Below are 21,983 nucleotides of genomic sequence, written 5' to 3'. Positions count from 1 at the left end.
AGAAAATGTTAAGATGGTTTCACTTTGAGTTTAGATTCACCTGCGTTTTTTACTCTGCACTCTGCAGTATGGAATCCTTTGTAATTTTTTTCATTGGGCTGATGGATGTGAAGAATCAGTTTGTGCAACACTCATTCCACAAGAAGTTTTGCATGAGTTAAATTGGAGGATGACAAGCTTGAAGAGTGATATTAAGACCGTGAAGATAATGACAATAGTGCTTCTCGCTTTTGTAGTTACTTTTGGTGTGTGTTTAGGTTTTAGCTTGTTGGGATTTATAGTCAACAAATGATGATTATGTTATCAAATTTTAAATTTCTTAAGTAGTATGTAATGTCTTGATCAAGATGGAATAAAATGAAGATGGGATTCACAGATGGGTCTGCATCATCTTCAGAGTCTGGTGGAGTCTTCAGTTGATCAGATTTTCAACTATCATCAGAAAAAGTCACTGCCATACATATTCATGCATTACATCACCGATAGAAAAAGAATAAAATCAATACATATACTTAAATGGCATTAATTATAATAAAAAAATATACTTTACATTGCAAGTTTTCTTCTTTCTCATTATCATATACCTCCTTCTCATAATCAGATGCATCCATTGAAGGGGGACAAAAAATATCTTCATCATTAATAGCATTTTTCTTGCTTTTATCATTGTCATTGTCAGTCTTCCTTTTTCTCCTATTGCTGGAAGGACCAACATCATCATCGTTGTCATTGCTTGAGTCCACACACTCAAGTGGCATGTGTAGCTTGTAGAAACTGTCCTCTGCAGATTCATAAGAATCAGATGAGCTATCAACATTTAAGTGAATTGGCTCCTTACTTACTTGTTTCCTCCAGTCTTGTGATTTTGTGATATATCTTCTAGGCATTTTTGTAGATGTGTTGAGTTTAAAGTTAATAGGCTTGGCTTGTTTCTTTGATGCACTAGGTTTCTTGGTTTGTGCATTATTGGTTGAGGGGGTGGGTTGAGAGAAGACTTTGTGAGATATGAGTTTAGAAGTAATAGGATTTGGTTGGGATAGAGATTTAGTGGACTTGGCCTGTGAACAAGGTTTGGAGACATTAAAATTGAGGGCATTGGATTTTGGTGGAATGGGCTTAGAGGCAGTAGGCTTGGGGGCATTGGGCTGGGTCGCAGTGGGCTTGGGGGCAGTGGACTTGGGGGCAATGGGCTGGGGGCAGCGGACAGGGGCAGTGGGTAGGGGATAGTGGGCTTGGTGTAGTGGATTTCAATTCAACTTGGATAAATGTAATTGGTTCTTCAAGTTGACTTAATATTGTGCTGGTTTTCTTCACAGCTTCAACACCTTCTACTCTACCTTCTTCCATGCTTTCTATTCCAACCTTCTGGCTTATAGCATGATCATCGTCATCTTCAGTCTCAGACAACTCTATTACATCAATTATATCAAGAACTGAAGGTCTGTGCTCAAAATAGATGTGGATGATGACGTTATTCTCATGGCAGTGCTTGATCATACTAACAAGGTCCTGGTCCACTTGCAATCTCCTAAGACCAAACTCCAACTCATCTTCAGGGTCCAAAAACCAACATGCTTCAGCCTTGTCATACCCCAATTCTCTATAATAACCTGTTACCGCAAACACGTCAAGATAGTCTTCATTGATTGCAACCCATTCATCATACAAGTCAGATGTGTAGATAAAACTTTCACCAGGATTTGTCTCAAACTTTCTACCATGGTGAAAAACAAGTTTCAATTGATCAGGCATTTGAAGGTTACAGCACAATGCACCAAGCAAACAGCATTAATCATTTTGTCGCAAAGCAACCATGTTGCAAAAAACAAGAAATCAACACTATATTTGTAATAAGAACGCATATATTTACTTCCTATTGACTATAACTTAAACTAGATTATGATTTATGTGGTTACAAGGTTCATATCAGAAACCCTAAACCCTAATATTTGTGCCATTAACAACTACAATATTCTACACCACTCACTTATGTATACAACAATTCATTCACACATAACTATCAAGAACCCTCAATAGAATACAAAAAATAGAAGAGAAGGACCAACATGAACTCTTACCTCTCACCGTCAGCAGTGTGTGAAGGTGATGCTTCGTCGATAAGTCCTTCACTGACCAGAGAGAATAGATTCTAAGGATGATCGCCGACGAAAAAGTGTGAGTGGGAAGTATGTGAGAATGAACGGACAGAGAAAAAGAGAAAGCTTTTTCGAGGTTTTGGTGGGAAACGTTGAAGTGGAGGGGGGACCAGCAAGAATTGTTTATTCAAAGGGGAGAAGATGTTGAACGATGTCATTTCACACACTTAGGGCATTCTTTCTCTCAACGACATCATTTAATGGAATGTCCACATGGCAGTTCACGCTCCACATCATCAACGTTTAGACGGCACTTCTGCGAGGGACTAACGGAGATGTACGTTTTTAAATTTCAGGGATTTAGTTGATTTTTTTTAAAATTAAAGACTAAATTGAATACAATTGAAATTCATGGACTATTTTAGGCATTTACTCTATGCATTTCAGTTCTTTGAACATCTAGAATATTTAAAAACAGCACAAAAAATAAATTAAAAAAAAAAAGAAAATCTACACATTAAGGTTGTGTATTATGCTTGACTACTGAGTTTGAGTTTTGATTTGATATAAATAGTTGTTAGTGGGATGTGTATTTGGAGGATGGTTATTAGGATTAGGAATTCATGGGAGATTTGCCTATAAAATTAAGCAAAGTTCCATAGTCAGTAGGACAACAGTAGAAGAACACACCTTTCCCGTCTTGTGATTTCCATTATCCATAGAAAATTTAGACTGAGGTGTCAAACATCATATTTGCAAAAAGAATTACTAAATATTTTTTGCAAAAGGAGAAAAAATATATATATTATTTTTAAATGTAGATATTACTTTCCAGACTTTTTGTTTTTTGTGTTGTAGTAGTAATGGTGTTTTTCAATAATATAGAAATTTGGTAGATTTTTATTTTGTACGGATACCATAAATTTGATTTTTAGATTTGTGGTTTTCTTTTTTGTTTTAATTTATAAAACCAACCTACCAATTTGTTTTACAGTTAAAAAAAAATTCAATCCACACAATACCAAAAATCAGTTCTATAGTTTTTTTTTTTAATTTACAAAATAGATCTATCAATTTTCTCCTGATCACCTAAATCGGACTCTAGGTTTTCTTACTTTCACAATTCCGAATTTTTAATTTGTGAATTATAATTTAAAAAAGAATAATTTTTTTTATATTTATAAAAAATATGCCAACAATCCATAACAATAGATAACACGTAATAAAAATTTATTACCAAAAAAATTAGCCTACTTTCGAACATAGGAGGGAGTAACAAATCCGTCCCTAACAAACATTATCATATCATATTCTAATGGAGTTGAGAGATTACATAAAACATGCATCTTTTGAAGCAAGTGTATTTGGGTATTATATATCAAAGCATTTTTGTGAACGTCAGAAACTAATCGTGAATATATATATTCGTCTTTTACATATTTTTCTAACAGTATAATTAATTATTAAAATAATCAAAATTTAAAATTTGAATAATCATTTTGTTTTCAATAAATTATTCAAATATTTTTACAATAAAATAATTAAATTTTATATGAATATCAAAAATTAATTATTAATTAGTCATCATAGTATTTCTATGAGATTCATATTTTGATTATTATACTATTTATGAAGTTTGATTATAATTATGGATGATATTATTTTCAATTCTAATATGCATAATTGATTTCTAGTGATCATATAACATGATTGATTTTTTTCATTTTCTTTACCTTTTGTTTCATGCTGCGGTTACTCCATATTTTATACAAATGGTTGATTAATTATAAATTGTTGGAGTCATATACTATGGTATAAAGGAAAAATTAAATTATTCTTATATTGTTGGGTATATTAGTATGAGAAGATGATAAAATCTTATATTTGTATAGTGATTTTAATGCACAATTAGATCGCTTTTTTTAGAAAGATATTTGTTCCCACACTTAGTTGTTATAGGGTTGATGACAATACTCTCCCAGAATACAATGAAACCTAAAAATTTCTTAATTAGCAATAGTAAGAAATTTTCAACTCTCTTGAACAAAGAAAATCTCTTAATAGTTGATTAAAATATACACTTAGTACTTCTAAATAGTGGATAAGGACTTGTTTATACATATTGCACGTAGCAATTATGATTAGTTATGTATACAAATGGTTGTATCTTTTTTATTAGCAATAGATACAATATTTTGAACATACACAATTCTTAAAGAGTTGTCTCCCTTTAGCCAATAGACACAATATTTTGAACATACACAATCCTTAAAAGATTGTGTCCCTTCAACCAAATGGTACTAAACGGTTACTAACCATTTATTAATATTAATAATATTAATAATAATATCAATAATATTAATAATATTAATTAATCAAATTTGTAAATACCCCACTATTTACAAAATTTAAATGTCATACAAGTATATGCATAAAGAATGTGTCACTAAGATTAAACATTCTTTTAGTGTAAATTTTAAAGTTCTAACAAAGTAATAGGTGTCTAATCGATTAAACCTATACTCCATATGCTAGTACCAAAAATCACACACATTACTTATACCCTCCAAGTTCAAGAGTTTACAATTTTAAGCACTTATATGGCTTGTGCTCGTCCTGGTTTCATGAATATTTACGAGAATAAAACCTCTAAAATTCTCGATTAGAGCGACACCACTCTTATATTCTTATAGGTGGAATCTTTTGATAGATAATATTATCATTTCATTAAGAGTTTAAACTCACCCTCCTAATTTATTGTAAATAGCACTAAATCCTATACTTTAGTGCTTCAATTGCTAAATAACTTATTATTACCCATTAAACCTTGAAACTAGTGGTCTACTAGAATAAGGTTGGGTTCCCATCATTTAGCAATAATAGGTTTTAATCTCATTTTAACAGTAGTCTCTTTGATTTTATCCCTTGACAAATCTTTAGTCAAAGGGTCTGCTAAATTCCCTTGAGATCTTACATAAGTGATGGTAATTACACCATCATCTATTAGTTGCTTCACAAACTCATGTCTCAAACTTATATGTCTATACTTTCCATTATAAACCTTATTTAATGCTCGAGACATGGTTGATTCACTATCACAGAAGATTGAAATGGCTGTCGTCTGCTGTGACCACAGCTTTATATCATATAACAAATTTTTTAACCATTCCGCTTCTTTACCTGCGGCTGATAAAGCTACAAATTCAGCCTCCATAGTAGAATGTGTAATACATGTTTGTTTTTTTGAGGTCCAACTTATTGCTCCACCACCTATGATGAAAATCCATCCTGAAGTGGATTTGTTGTCACTAAGATATGTAATCTAACTTGCGTCGGAATGACCTTCTAAAACTGCGGGATAATCACTATAATGTAATCCCAAGTTTATGGTTTTCTTGAGATAACCAAGAACTCTTGTTATAGCTTTCCAATGTTGATTGCTAGACTTTCCTGTAAACCTTGATAATTTGCACACAGCAAATGCTATATCAGGTCTAGTACAATGCATTGCATACATTAATCTTCCTATAGCACTAGCATGTTCTAATTGTGCTATAGGTCTTCCCATGTTTCCTTCTAATTTAAGATTAGGATCATACGGCGTATTGGATTCTTTAATTGTGAGATGATCAAACTTTTCCAATACCTTTTTGATATAATGAGATTGACTTAAAGTAAAGCCAACTTCATTCTTATGCACCTTTATGCCTAATATTGTATCAACTTCATTCAAATCCTTCATCTTGAATTTAGAAGTTAGATACTCCTTCGTTATACGAATTCCTTCTAATTTGTTCCGATTATTAACATATCATCAACATATAAACAAATGATTACTCCATAATCTTTAGTAAATTTTGAGTAAATACATTTATCCGCACTATTATGTGAGAAGCCATTTGATAACACCACTAAATCAAACTTCTCATGCCATTGTTTAGGCGCTTGTTTTAGCCCATACAAAGGCTTAATTAATTTGCAAACTTTCTTTCCATTTTCGGGTAACACATAGCCTTCCGGTTGCTCCATATAAATTTCTTCATTAAGATCTCCATTTAGAAAAGCCATTTTAACATCCATTTGATGTATATGAAACTTATGTATGGATGCTAATGCTATAAGAGACCTAATAGAAGTCATTCTTGCCACAGGTGCGTAGGTATCAAAATAGTCTAGGCCTTCTTGTTGTCTAAACCCCTTGGCCACTAACTTTGCTTAAAGGTTTGTAATGAACCATCAGTGTTATACTTTCTTCTAAATACCCACTTACATCCTATAGGCTTTGATCCTGGAGGCAAATCAACCAAGACCCAAGTATTGTTAGATAATATTGAGTCTATTTCATCATTTATTGCTTCTTTCCAAAAAGCAGAATTCTTTGAAACCATAGCCTCTTTGAATGTTTGAGGATCACCTTCTATGTTCATAATAATAGGAATCTTGTTTGTTACAGAATTTCTAGTTTCTTCTACCAAAAAAGGTGATAGCCTGAGAAGAAATAAAATCTGGACCCAAGTCCTTTTCTTTTCTTACTCTCAAGCTCTTCCTTGGTTCAATCAACTCTTGGTCGCTTAGACGTTTATTATTTTGATTATTTATTTCTTGTGAAATATTAGTATCATTAGAAGTTGAATCATTGATAAATTTATTTTCAATAAATTCTACTTCTCTTGATTCAACAACTACATTAGACACTAAGTCTAATATTCTATATGCTTTAAAATTTTGAGCATATCCTATAAAAGTCCCTTTTATGCCTCTTGGCCCAAATTTGGTTCTCTTTTGATCAGGAACTCGATAAAAGGCTAAACACCCCCCCTTTAAGATAATTTAAATTAGGTTTCCTTTCTTTCCAAATTTCATAAGGAGAAACCTTTCTATGTCTTGATGGTATCCTATTATGGATATGACATGATGTCAATAGTGCTTCATCCCACAAATTGTAAGGCAATTTTGTATTTAGTAACATTGAATTAACCATATCTACTAAGGTACGATTTTTTCTTTCCGCCAAACCATTTATTGCGGAGTATATGGAGCGGAAGATTCATGCACAATACCATGTAATTCACAAAAGTGATCGAATTTATTAAAAAAATATTCTCCACCTCGATCACTACGAAGAACTTTTATTTTCTTATTATGCATATTTTTTACTTCTATTTTATATTTCTTAAATATTTCAAAAACTTCATCTTTATTTCTAAGCAAATACACCTAAGTAAATCTAGAACAATCATCAATAAAAGTTATAAAATATCTTTTTCTTCCTCTAGTAATATTTCCATTTAGTTCACAAATATCACTATAAATCAACTCCAATAAATGTGTATTTCTTTCAGCTTTAGGAAAAGGTTTCTTAGTAATTTTGGGTTGTATGCAAATATCACATTTTTTATTAAAATCCTTGTTACTAAGATCAATATAGGTATTCTTTTGCATATATTCAATTGATTTGTAATTTAAGTGTGCTAATCTACTATGCCATAAATCACAAGAATCAACAACATACAATGAAACATTCACTTTATTGATACTAAGTTTAAACATGCCTTCAGTACAATATCCTTTTTCCTACGAATACTTCATTCTTAAGCAAGATCACTTTATCGGATTCCATTACAACTTTGAATCCTTTCTTACACAAGAGACTAACAGAAACTAAATTTTTTCTCAAATCTAGAACATGAAGTACATTTATTAAACTTAATTTCTTTCCAGATATAAAATTCAATTCCACAGTTCCTTGACCACAAACTTTGGCTGAGTTGTCATTGCCCATTAAGACCTCTCTATTGTTCACTTCTTCATATGTTTTTAATTGGTTGCGATCATTGCAAACGTGAACAGTAGCCCCTGAATCTAACCACCATTCAAGTGATTTTCCTTGTGTTGCTATGTTAACTTCTGTAACCATGCCAATATGCATGTTTTGTACTTTTTCTGCAACCATAGCAATTAGATCCTTCTCTTCCACTAAATTGGTCTTTGGTGCTTTCTTTTTCAGAAGTCTACATTCTTTGATATAATGTCTTTTCTTGTGACAATGATAACACTCTCTTTGTCTCTTCTTATCTTGCTTTAAATCTTTAGAGAACTTTCTTTTCTTCTTATCGGTGTTGTTTTCACCAATATGATTCACTTTAGAACTTTGAGAAAGATACACAGCATCACGTTTTCGAGTTTCTTCCTCTATATGTATATTCCTTAGTAATTTCTCAATTGTGAAGTCCTCACCGAGATGTAAAAGTTTCTTCCTATAACCATTCCAAGATGAAGGCAATTTTGAAATAATTGCTCCAACTTGTAATGATTCAGGGATCACCACTTGTAGATCACAAAGTCTCCTTACAAGAATTTGTAATTCATGAATTTGATCTATGACAGGCATAGTATCATTCATAATAAATTCAAAATATTTCATCATAATAAACTTATCTGTTCCTTGTCGTTCGGTATTGTACTTTTCTTCCAAAGATTTCTAAATCTCTAATGGTGATTGAATTAACATGTAGAGATCATAGAGTCGGTCGGATAAAGTATTGAGAATATGACCTCGACATGCAAAAGTATCTTCATCATGTTTCTTCTTCAATTGAACAATCTTTTCCTTCTTTTCTGGTGTGGAATTTTGAGCGGCATCGGCAATTGGTGTAGTCTTTGGGTCAATCACATATGCAAGATTGAGAACTGAAAGAAGAAACATCATCTTGTCTTTCCAACGGTTGAAGTTCGTTCCATCAAAGCGATCTAATTTGATGCACTCTTGATTCATGACCTTGAACGTAGTGTTTTGATCTTGTGCCATCTTCAAGAAATATCTCTCTAAAATTGTTGGGTATATTAGTATGAGAAGATGACAAAATCTTATATTTGTGTAATGGTTTCAAGGCACGATTAGGTCGCCTTTTTTAGAGAGATATTTATCCACACACTTAGTTGCTGTTACGGCCTGGCCCAAGGTCCCCGCGGGTCGACCCGACCCGAGCTCCACCCGGTCCGGCCACGCATCCTGTAACCGACCCGGACACGCGTTCTGTACGGCTCGCACACAGCTATGGGACAGCATCCTTTAGAATATGGGCCTGTCCCCATGGGGGGCCCACCACTGACATGTATATAAGGGGAAGACTAGCTCTCCCCCCGAGGTACGTCACACATTACACTACCTCTTCCGCCTGCACATTACTGACAAGAGCGTCGGAGTGTCTTTGCAGGTGACACCCCCCTCACCACGAGGAGCACGGGACTTCGGGACCTCGCATCCTTCGATCGGCAGTCCACGACCTGACGAATCCCTACCAACATCTCGGATCTCAATCCGAATCGTCCGGTAACCAACCTACCGAACAGTTGCTATAGGGTTGATGACAATACTCTCCCAGGATTCAATGAAAACCTAAGAATTTCTTAATTAGCAATAGTAAAAAATTCTCAACTCTCTTAAACAAAGAAAATTTCTTAATAGTTGATTAAAATATACACTTAGTACTTCTCTTACTGAAATAGTGGACAATGACTTATTTATACATATTGCACGTAGCAATTATGATTAGTTACGTATACAAATGGTTGTGTCTTTTCTATTGCCAATAGATATAATGTTTTGAACATATACAATTCTTAAAGAGTTGTGTCCCTTTAGCCAATAAACACAATGTTTTGAATATACATAATCCTTAAAAAGTTGTGTCCTTTCAACCAAATGGTACTAAACAATTACTAACCATTTATTAATATTAATAATATTAATTAATCAAATTTGTAAATACCTTGATAAATTATTAAAAGCATTTGATTTCCTACTTTCGCATTTTACAAAATAAACATTATAGAGGTTCTCAAAACTTTAATTATTCTTTCAAGCTATCCTGTCTAAGCCCCGAATAAAATTGGCTGGGATAAAATTGTATTAAATATATGCAATAAAATTGAAAATGCGTGAACAGAAATATCCTATGTTAACAGAAAAAATAATGGGCAAACAAAATTTTTTATGTAAAAAGTGAAATTTTGATATTAGCAAGTAAATTATGTCATACTTTTATGTTAACGGAGCAGGTTTTTTTATCACTTTTAGGCATTTTTAACACATTTAAAAATTATTTTAGAATATTTTTATTGATAACAAAAATCAAAAATATTTTTGTAAACATTATAATAATTTGAATGCATTTTTAGCTGTTTATTCTCTGATTTAAAAGTAAATGTGTTAAGCCACTTGGAGAATGCAGAGCGGGTAAGCTTACATGGCCATCCAAGTTATAGCAGCAAGAACAATTTCTTATGTTGTTAACTAAAAAATCAATACTATAAAGAAATGAGTTTTATTTTGGCGCCGCAAATGTGAGTGGTGACTTAGAAACCATAAGTATTAAGAAACAAAGCTGAAAGCTACTTTGTCTCTAAACATTTCTATGGCTTCAATCAAACGCAGTCAAGATTATGCAGAGAAAGTCAATGCCTTGTGAATTGATAAAAAATAAAGCATCCCTACTTGTACACTAAAATTAGTCGTAAAAATTAATTATTATTATAAAACATATGTTAAATATAAATAGATATTAAAAATAAAATAAATTATATATATTTATTTTTAGTAATTGATTTCGTAATAGTATTTTTGATATATATATATATATATATATATATATATATATATATATATATATATATATATATATATTGTATATTTTGCGCATATAAATTAAAAATTTGAGACAGGGACACCTAAATTGTATCCGTCACAATTATGTATTGTAACTAACATGATCATTATGAGTCATACCTAAATAAATAATAATACTATAATACTTCTCTTTTGTGCGTTCATACTTCCCGAGATGCCAACTCTTTAACATACCTAACCTAATTATCTTAATTATCTATGACCATACAATAATAACCAGGGGTAGAACTTTTGTGGTATAATTTAACCTTAATCAAACAGTCTTGGGTTAATTAATACACCTGCCAAACTATGAGAGGTCTTCACCGGTTTATGCCTGCGATTTTGTCCCCCGAGCCAATTCAATATTATTTTCTCCTGCTACACTTTCTAGGTTAGGAAATGTATAGTATGATCCTTATAATATGATCTTTGTTCTTGTAAAAATTGACCGGTGTATAACTCGTCCGTCGATAAATATTTGTAAATTTTATATTAGAATAAGGTATAAATCAGCAATGAGAGAATAAGAAGATAGGTATCTACAAAAGGTATTCCGACACTCAAGTCAGTAAGTGAGTAATAAACTTTGCAAAATATAATGTGTCAAATAAACATTTTACCTCTCTTTTATATTTTAGAATAAAGCATCGGCAATTATACTCTCAATAATTTGCATTAATAGAGAGTAATAATATATCAGTGCGTTACAATATTTCTTTTAGTGCCCATTATTGATAACTGATCTATAATGTATACTGACGAGTTATAGCATTAAAGACGAGTTATAACGGTCATATCACATAATTGATTTATAACGTATACTGTCGAGTTATAGCATTAAGGACGAGTTATGGCGGCCATATCACAACCCCAAGCTTAGCCTGACTATATTTTGATAAAGCAGGTTGAGCTTTTTTAGTTATAACTCGGCGGTCTGAGTTATAGGTATATATGGAGTCCCCAGATCAACTTACTTTATTAAAATAAAGAATAAAATAATTTAAATTTCAGACGTGATTTAAAGTTAACGTGTATTGAAAAGTGTAGTAGTCTTGTTATTGATTGTGCCTTTGGTTTTTTCAATGTAATTTTGAACAGTTGATTTAATAGATGCAATGATTAGGGTTTTTATGGAACTAAATAGTTTCTTAAATATGGCATTTAGTTTATGTTTGAAATCCTAAAAGGATTCATAAAGGCAACATTGATTTTCTATTGAAGCGTTTTGGAGTCTTAAAGACATGAGTAAAAGAGGTTAGTTTGTATTACTGCCACGGTTTCTTCTCCTTCTTTTCGTTGTTTTTCTAAAAGAATTGTAGGTAAGGAAAAATATAAAGTTGAGGATCACAACTCTTATAACTGGGTAAGTGGGAATGTGAGAATTTGGGGTTCACTGTTTGTTGATGAGGGTAGTATTGGTGAGATTGATTTGGTTTGGACTTGTTTGAATTTGACTTGGTAGATATCTGAGTAATTGATAGATTGATATTTGATTTAGGCAATAGTTGCCGTTGGTATATTGGTCCCTTATGTTTGTTAGGGATGTGATAGTAGAGTGAAAATATCTCATCTTTGTTTGATAACTGAGTTAGACAATGGTTTGTTTTAGATTGCCATTTATTGGTCCCGTTGCTGAGACAGGTTTGATAGAAGTGAATTGGTTGGACAAGAATATCGCGTTAGTTCATCTTTGTTTGGTGATTTGATTGATAATTAAGTTTGATTGCGCATGTGTAAACGATGCGACTTTGAATTGAACAATTATCGCGAATGGATAAGTGTTTGTCCTCGTTTGATATTTGATTGAATTTGTTGACTGTTGATAGTCATAGTTCGGAAGATAGTTGATATAGATCTGATGATAGTTGATACAGATTTGACAATGATTGATATAAATCTAATAATGATTGACATAGATACGAATAGATCCGGTAATAATTGATATAGATCAGAAAATAGAGATAGTAGATATAGATTGAAAAACAGAGATAATAGATATAGATAAAAAAATAGAGATAACAGATATAGATAAAAAAAATAGAGATACCAGATATAGATCAAAGAACAGAGATAACAGATATAGATCAGAAAATAGAGATAACAAATACAAATAAGAAAATAGAGATAACAGATATAGATCAGAAAACAGAAATAAAAGATATAGAATGAAAAACAGAGTTAATAGAAATAGATTGAAAAACACAAATAAAAGATATAGATAAAAAAACAGAGATAGTAGATATAGATCGAAAAATAGAGATAACAGATATAAAACGAAAAATAGAGATAACAGAAATAGATCAAAAAATAGAGATAACAGAAATAATAGATATAGATCGAAAAATAGACATAATAGATATATAGAAAAATAGAGATAATACATATAGATTGAAAAATAGAGATAATAGATATAGATAAGAAAACAGAGATGATATATATGAATCAGAAAATAGAGATAACAGATGTAGATAAAAAATAGAGATAATAGATATAGATCAGAAAACAAAGACAATATATATAGATCGAAAAAGCAGAGATAATAGACATAGATTGAAAAATAGAGATAACAGATATAGAACGAAAAACAGAGATAACAGATATTAATCGAAACACAGAGATAATAAATATAGATCAGAAAAATAAATATAGATTTGAAAATAAAGATAACGATATAGATAAGAAAATAGAAAGAATAGATATAGATCGGAAAATAGAGATAATAGACATAGATTGAAAAATAGAGATAATAAATATATATCAGAAAATAGAGATAATAGATATAGATAAAAAAAGAGATAACAGATATAGATAAAAAAATAGATATAATAAATATAGATTAGAAAACAGAAATAACATATATAGATCAGAAAATAGAGATAACAGATATAGATCAGAAAATAGAGATAATAAATATAGATAGAAAAATAGAGATAATAGATATAGATTGAAAAACAGAAATAACAAATATAGATAAAAAAATAGAGATAATAGATATAGATCGGAAAATAGAGATAACCGATATCGATCGAAAAATAGAAATAAAAGATATAGATTGGAAAATAGGGATAACAGATATAAATCAAAAAACAGAGATAACAGATATAGATAAAAAAATAGAGATAATAGATATAGATCGAAAAATAGAGATAATAGCAATAGATTGAAAATCAGGGATAACAGATATAGATCGAAAAATATAGATAACAGATATAGATAAAAAAACAGAGATATACATCGAAAAATAGAGATAACAAATATAAATATGAAAACAGAGATAACAGATATAGTCTAGAAAACAGAGATGACAGATATATATCCAAAAACAGAGATAGTAGATATAGATTGAAATATAGAGATAATAGATATAGATCATAAAATATATAATAGATATAGATCAGAAAACAGAAATAATAGATATAGATCAGAAAACATAGAAAATAGATATAGCTCGAAAAACATAGAAAATAAATATAAATCGGGAAAATAGAGATAATAGATATAGATCGAAAAACAGAGATCATAAATATAGAATAAAAAATAGAGACAATAAATATATATCAGAAAACAAAGATAACAGATATAAATCGAAAAATAAAGATAACAGGTAGTTAAAAAGAACTTTTGAATCGATCCGAATTTTTTAAACCCGTCGATTCACCAGTTTTAACAAAAATTGACTGGTCTAAATCGATTCTTATTAGTTTTATTTCTTATTCGATTCAATGTCTAATTTAGACAGGTCTTATTCAGCAATTTGTCAATCTTACCATCTAAATTAGTTTGATTTTTATATCTATGCTTTTTATGGGGTTTTTTTTTTTTTTTGGGTTAAATGACATCAAATGAAATTTGAACCCAAAATTTCTAAACAAAAAAAAAGACATATACCATGTGAATTACAGTTCGTTAGCCCTTTTTATTTCATTTAATTCTATAAATAACTAATCTTAAAATAAGGCAATCAATGATAACATATTTTTTGTGAGTTAATAGTGAAAATCGTCACTGAAAGATATTTCGATCTCCATTTTAGTTTTTGAAAGACAAAATTAATCAAAATTGTCCCCGAAAGATACACGACTTGGTCACGTTAAGTGCCATGTGGCATGATGACGTATTAATGTCACGTGTCACAAGATAATTGGTTGACGTGTTAGATCAGTGACACATGGCGTGGTGTCAGATCAGTGACATGCTTGACATGTAAAAAAGTTATTTATAATCAAATTAGTCCTTGAAAGTTCATACGTAAGTCATTTTCATCCCTAAAATTTTAAAAATTAATCAAATTAGTTCTTACATAATTTTTTTATTTTTTCTTGATAATATTAAATTTGAAATATTTTTTGATACTACTAATTTTAATAGAAATGTAATTGACAAACAAAAAATTAGTAATTGTATCTTTTCTTCTTAAAATTTTTTTCAATAAAATTATCTCTCCTTTAATTCTTCTCAAAATCTCTTTTATTCTTTTCTATTCTAAAACCTTTTCCTTTACATTATTACATTATTACATTTTGATACATTATTACATTTTTAAAACCTTCTCAAAATTTAATTTTGAGTATATATATATATATATATATATATATATATATATATTCCAGCAAAATGTAATAATGTAAGAAAAATGTTTTAGAATAGAAAAGAATAAGAGAGATTTTGAGAAGAATTAAAGGAAAGAGATAATTTTATTGAAAAATTTTTAAGAAGAAAAGATACAATTACTAATTTTTTGTTTGTCAATTACATTTCTATTAAAATTAGTAGTATCAAAAAATATTTCAAATTTAATATTATCAAGAAAAAATAAAAAAAATTATATAAGGACTAATTTGATTAATTTTTTAAATTTTAGGGATGAAAATGACTTACGTCTGAACTTTCAAGGACTATTTTGATTATAAATAACTTTTTTACATGTCAAGTGACACGTGGTGTGCCACGTATCACTGATCTGACACGTCAATCAATCATCTTGTGACACATGGCATTAACCCACCACGTCATCATGTCACGTGACACTTAACGTGACATGTCATCATCCAACTGATAGAAGGACTAACGTGACCAAATCGTGTATTTTTTGGAGACGATTTCGATTAATTTTATCTTTTAATGACCAAAATAAAAAACGAGATATATTTCAGGACGATTTTTACTATTATTTCTATTTTTCGAGGTAGAGTCCATGTATACTCTGCCCAAAATATTTTACTTCGACACAAATGTCAAAATGATATTTGTAAAATAACAATAAAACTGGAAATTTGGGATTCTTCAAAAAATTCAAGGCGTCAAAGTGCACCCGAAAAAGTATACAAATAATAAAAATTAGTCATTCATATTTAACAGATGCACATATCGTTTTTTCCCCTCTTTTTTCAAATATTCATCTACATTCTTCAATGTTCAAATGATACATCCGACAAAAGATCATCCATGATAGCGCAAACAGCACAACACTCTACATAAGCTATAGCAACTTCAACACTCGCCATCTGTCATCTTGTGTGTATATATATATATATATATATAAAATTTAAATTCTTTAAAATAAAAAATTGATAAAATAAAAAAAATTTAATTACTATTAAATTTATAATTTTTATAAAATATATATTTTAATATCTTAATTTAAAAATAATTAATTTTTTATTTGATCATTTTATTAATTTTTTTAGAGTAAAATATCATTTTTGTCCCAAACGTTTGGAGTAAATTCTATTTGTGTCCCTAACGTTTAAATCGTCCTATTTGTATCCCTAATATTTGTAAAAGTGATTCAATGTTATCCTGCCGTCAATTACACATCATGAGCGCTTTACTTTGAATTTTAAAAATCTCTTCTTGAAGTTAGAATACAAATGTTTGGAATAGAATCAATGATCTATTCCGAAAAATAGCTCATCAAATGTTGAAACTAATTCCTACAACATTTACACAGTTCACTTTTCTAGGGACATAATTGAATCTAAACACAAATAGTGAGTATAATATTAAAATCGAACACATCCAAGTGAGACCTAATTGAGAATGAATACATCCAAGTGAGAATAATTGAAAAATATAATCTGATTTGTTAGTATAATTGATAGTAGGATAACATTGAATCACTCTTATAAACGTTAAGAATACAAATAGGATGATTTAAACGTTAAGGATACAAATAGGACTTACCCCAAACGTTGAGGACAAAAACGATACTTTACTCATTTTTTTATTTTATTAATTTTTTAATTTAAATTTTAATTTATAAAAATTTTATATACACATAAAAATTTAATATTTTTATTATATATTTATATATAAATATATATATATATATATTAATTTATTTTTAATGTATATTTTTATATTTTAATATTATTTTATATGCGACGAATTCATGATCTACACGCGCCTCGTGGCTTCTGCCCGTGTCTCCCTCTGTCTAAGACCTGAGACGACGTTTCACTCCTTTTGCGGGTTAAACGACAAAAGAGCCAACAAAATTCCGCAAAACGACAATACGCCAACGCTAGTGTGGCATGGCCGTACGGACAGTAGGGATGACACGCCACACGTGGCATAAGATTTAAAGTAGGGCGCACTTGCGTCCTTTGTTTATTCTTGCGACACGTTATGGATGGTACTATGGTAGATACTATAATATTGGGAGTAAATACATGGATAGATAGCTCTCTTTAATTAGGCACCACTATTTGTTCTATAGTTTCAAGTAAAAAGATTATCTAGTTCAAATTTGGAAAAATTCTCTTTGATTATATAATGTGTAAATTCGTACCATTATTGATTTATGAAGTATGCCTCGGTAAAGATTCTATAAATGAGGGAACAACCAAAGTTGACCTAGATATATTCATCAAGATAAACTTGCTGACATTAGAAATAATCTCCTAAAAAAAACAAGAATTACAATCCTTCAAAAATGATAAAAAAATAATTGACAATTTTACGAACTATGATTGATTTATAAATTTTAATAATTGTTTTAGAATTAATTAAGAATAACGGGCACAATATCATACTAATACAAAAAAAGGAACACAAAAAATACTAATACCAAAAAGAGATCATGATTACTTGATTAGTAAAGGTTTCTAAGTTTTATAATCTTTAAGGTGTTTATTGATCAAATATTGTGATAGGTATATAGATAGATAAGGAAATCATATATTTTTTTTTTCTTTATTTGCATACGATATCTCTCAATACCACAAACTAAAGATTAATCTATCATGGATTAAAATTTTATTTAAAAATTTATAGTCAATGAATTGCTATATATATAAAATATAATTCAAATTTTTAATACTTAAATAGACTAATGAACGGATCACTAAATTAATTCAAGTTCGCTGAAATCATATAACTTTAATCTAGCAAAGAACGGCACCTTTTTTTTAAAAAAAAAAAAAAAAATCTTTTCTTTCTTTCTTGTTTTTGCCCTCGAAACTATATCTACTTGTGGCCTGGTGGGACTACCTTCGGCGTCAGTGGATTAACATAGCAATAGCATAATTGAATTTAAAGGAGCTACTACTGATCAAATTAAATACATGGAATTGTAACCAAAAATAAATAAATAAATAAATAAATACATGGAAATATCAACCGGGACCAAAAAGAATTATGGAATTGAATGTTCTGGTTTCATGCTCCATGGTATTCTGCTTCTATCATAACAAAGCATGGAATTTATTCTTCACACTTATCATGAATATGTCCCCATACGTAATCTCTAAGCATATGGACATGTCTAATTTATATGTCCAACAATTATAAAGAAAATGATATTGTCACTTTTTTATTGAGTGATTTTTCTTTTTTTTTTTTTTTTTTTTTTTCTATTTTCGTTATTTTATTTTCTATAGTGATAGAAGAAGCTTTTCATTGTGAGGATAATTTCATAAGAATATAGATAAGTGATATTATTAATTAAAGAATAATAATATACACTTTCAAATTATAAAAATCTTTGATATAGATGAACTCTTAGATAGCGTTTATTTTGAGGTATTGAGACGGAAATTGAGAGACTAGAACTCAATATTATATTTGTTGTTAAAATTTCAGTACTTTCAAAAAGTAGAGACATAAAAAACTGAAATTTTTAGAAATGGAGACTGAAATTTTAATAACATTTTACATCTAAAATACTCCTATTTCAATTAATTAATTCCAACTTTATCTTTTGTGCAAATTAAATTAGAGTTTCATTCTTATTTTGGTCTCTATCTCCCACTTTATACCAAATACAATACTAATACTTATTTCAATCTCTGTTTCTCAGTTTCGGTCTCTAAATTTCTATCTCTCTTCCAAACACTACCTTATGGCTTAAGCAAAACTGCTGGATTGTTACTTTCAAAATTTCAATTTTATTATTTTACAAAACATGTTTCTTTTGTAAAGTTGTCTTTATTTTCTAGGTTTTGGGTGTATTTTCCTTGTTATTGATCTTAGCTTCTTACAGTTACTTGGTCTTCAGTTAAAGAAGGTTCCTGCCATCAATTGCTGGATAGTTTTTTAGAGAGGTGAAAGACCAAAAAGAATACAGATTTAGTTGCATTTGAAAATTATTCGAGACAGAAATACAAAAACAATAGATACAGAAACTCATTTAGTTATAGAAACAGAAACAAACACACAAATGTTTTGTCCAAGAGACATAAATAAGAACGGTAAACTTCAGGAACAATAATGGGCAGCAAGAGTATGATCAATATATTAAATAATGTTCTGCTTGGACAGTTAGTATTTTTAGACAGAAGTTAAGTATATTTTTTGTCTCTAAGTTTACAATTTTTAAAAAAACCTCTAACGTTTAATTTCAATCAATATTATTCCTAACATGTTTAATTTGTGTCAAAGCTATCTCTAGATATTTTGATTTGTATCCCTAATATTTTAGATGTAATTAACGTGTAAAGATAATTTTGACACAAATAAAAAATATCAGAGATAATTAAATGAAATTAAACATTATGAATATTTTTTAAGAAAATTATAAAAGTCAGAGACAGAAAGCATATTTTATACTTAAGATAGAAATGAAAATTGAGCAATAGTATGGCAATGTTTCCACACTTCATGCACCGAAGTCTAAAGTTCGCGCAGCACTCACACCCATTCCCATTGTGGCAACATTACATTTTCCGCTGAGCATTTCGCGTTGCCGTCCTCGCTTTGCTTTGTTGCCAATCATAACATAATGCTACAACATTGAACGTGTGTGAATGCCACCAGAAATTACAGATAGAGCAGCAAAAGAAACAAGCATTTGATCATAAATGAACTATGATCTATCTAGTTGACTAATTTCCCATTTGCATTTCCATAGGGTTACCCAAGAAAACTGGGATTATAGAGTTAAAATGATGAAACAAAAACATGCAAATGTATACACAAACTTTTTCATTGCAGTAAATCTGACAATCCATCAGTTAGGAAGATTGAGATGAGAGTTTCAGGCATTCACTCTGGCACCTCCTAAGGCATATGTCATTCCAATTAGGTACCTGATGCTGGTTAACACAAACAGTGCGAGCGCAAGCGTCAGCGCACGCATCAAGGTCAGATACACCACAGACAGTGACACAAGTATCAGGAATGGGGTCCTTTGAGAACGAGCCAACCTTCTTCAACATCCTCTTCGATGTGCATACCCTTTCGCAGACAAAGATTTCATCGGAGCTCCTTTCTCTTCCCCTCGTGCTCTTCAGCCTCTGCTCCTCTGCATTCCTCTTCTTCACCCTAAAAGCTTGTCCTGCAACAACCAAAGGGATTGCAGCACCCAAAAGGGACCACCAAAATTCCCCCATCTCTAAATATACAATGTCAGCTACCTTGCTTCTAATTATAAAATTTCTAGTTCAACTCGTTCATCAGGATTATCCAACAAAATAACTAAACAACAAGTCAACAACAACAACAAAGCATCATCCCACTAGGTGGGATTGGTTACATGGAACAAACGACGTCATTGAGCCCTATTATATATCATGTCTAGAGTGATACTGTTTAAGCGTAGAGCGAATTAAATCAATTGAAAAAAAAAATCCCAAAATCAAAATCTTTAGAGCGAACTAAATTCCTCAAATTTATCAAACAAAGACAAGTACACCAAAGATTTATATAAAGCATATGTCACTGTTCCATCTATCCTAGTAGACTCATAATAATTTCTTTTATTACTAATAAAAAGAATGAATTATTACATTATCCTTGTCTAGAATACGTAAAAACATCGTAATTATAACAGTGAGAATGAAAGTTGAAAAAAATGAAAATGCCAAATCAAGTGAAGCATTTTAACAAACAGATAACGTGCATTCTGGGGAAGAGAACAAAGTAGTGCATATGCATTTGCATTCTCCACATAGATGCTTCAATTGTGCAGGAGTAAGTAATAACAATGCAAATATAATAATAAAAACAAGTTGCAAGAAAGGAATTAAAAGAAGAATAAGCAAACAGAAGTTGGAGAGAATATTATTATGTAAAACAGAACTAAACGCAAGAAATGGGGAATTTAAAAATAAAGAAAGAGAGGAAGTAGAATGAATGAGTGAGTGTGTAAGAGAAGAAAGGAAGAAAGGAAGGAAGGATTACCGGCGGTTGTGGGAGAGAGAGGAATTGAACCGTCGGCGAAGGCCAATCAGTAAAACGGTAAACAACTAAACACAGCTTTCTTTTCTTTTGGACTTCTGATTTTGGGGAAGGATGAAGAGTTTAGAGGTTTGACTTTTGAATAGTAATTTTTATTTAAATTTTTAATCCGAGTAAGACATATAAAACAGGTCTCTATCAAGTTTTGTTCGGATAAATTACTCTAACAAAAATTTGTAATAAATAAGTTTCAAGTTTTATAAAATATAAAATAAAATAAAAATTTTAATTTTGATGCGCCGTGGGTATAAAATAATTTTACACATGGATCTAATTATGTAATATCATATCAATAAAAATAATAACTTTTTATATTAACAGCGTAAATAGTCATAAAAAATGGATGTAATTCTATGACTGCGTAAAACGCTTTACATTATTAGTGCATTAAAATTAAATTCTAAAATTAATGTTTAATGAAATAAAAAATAAGAGAAAGTCTAGAGGCCAACATTTTTATTAAATATGGTCAGCACTTAACTATTAAAACAAAAATGAATAATTCTATACCATTAGATATTATCTCACATCATTAAAAA

General features: G+C 30.2%; 1 protein-coding gene across 1 annotated transcript; it reads right to left on the bottom strand.

Annotated features, from left to right (window-relative positions):
• Positions 1–19,381: 19,381 nt before the first annotated feature.
• Positions 19,382–21,546, bottom strand: LOC107612921 (uncharacterized protein At5g64816). The gene is made up of 3 exons (XM_088496149.1): positions 21,388–21,546; positions 20,295–20,599; positions 19,382–19,990 (listed from the first exon to the last, which is right to left on the bottom strand). The coding sequence occupies exons 2-3, from the start codon at positions 20,595–20,597 to the stop codon at positions 19,865–19,867; spliced, it is 429 nt and encodes a 142-aa protein (XP_088352275.1). The 5' UTR covers positions 20,598–20,599; positions 21,388–21,546; the 3' UTR covers positions 19,382–19,864.
• Between the last annotated feature and the right edge of the window lie 437 nt (positions 21,547–21,983).

This window comes from Arachis ipaensis, chromosome B8 (genome assembly GCF_059453495.1).
Source record: "Arachis ipaensis isolate K30076 ecotype BB chromosome B8, ASM5945349v1, whole genome shotgun sequence".
In the NCBI taxonomy this organism is placed as follows: Eukaryota; Viridiplantae; Streptophyta; class Magnoliopsida; order Fabales; family Fabaceae; genus Arachis; species Arachis ipaensis.
The sequence above is the reverse complement of the archived record's forward strand: the minus strand, read 5'-3'. Positions and strand labels throughout refer to the sequence as shown.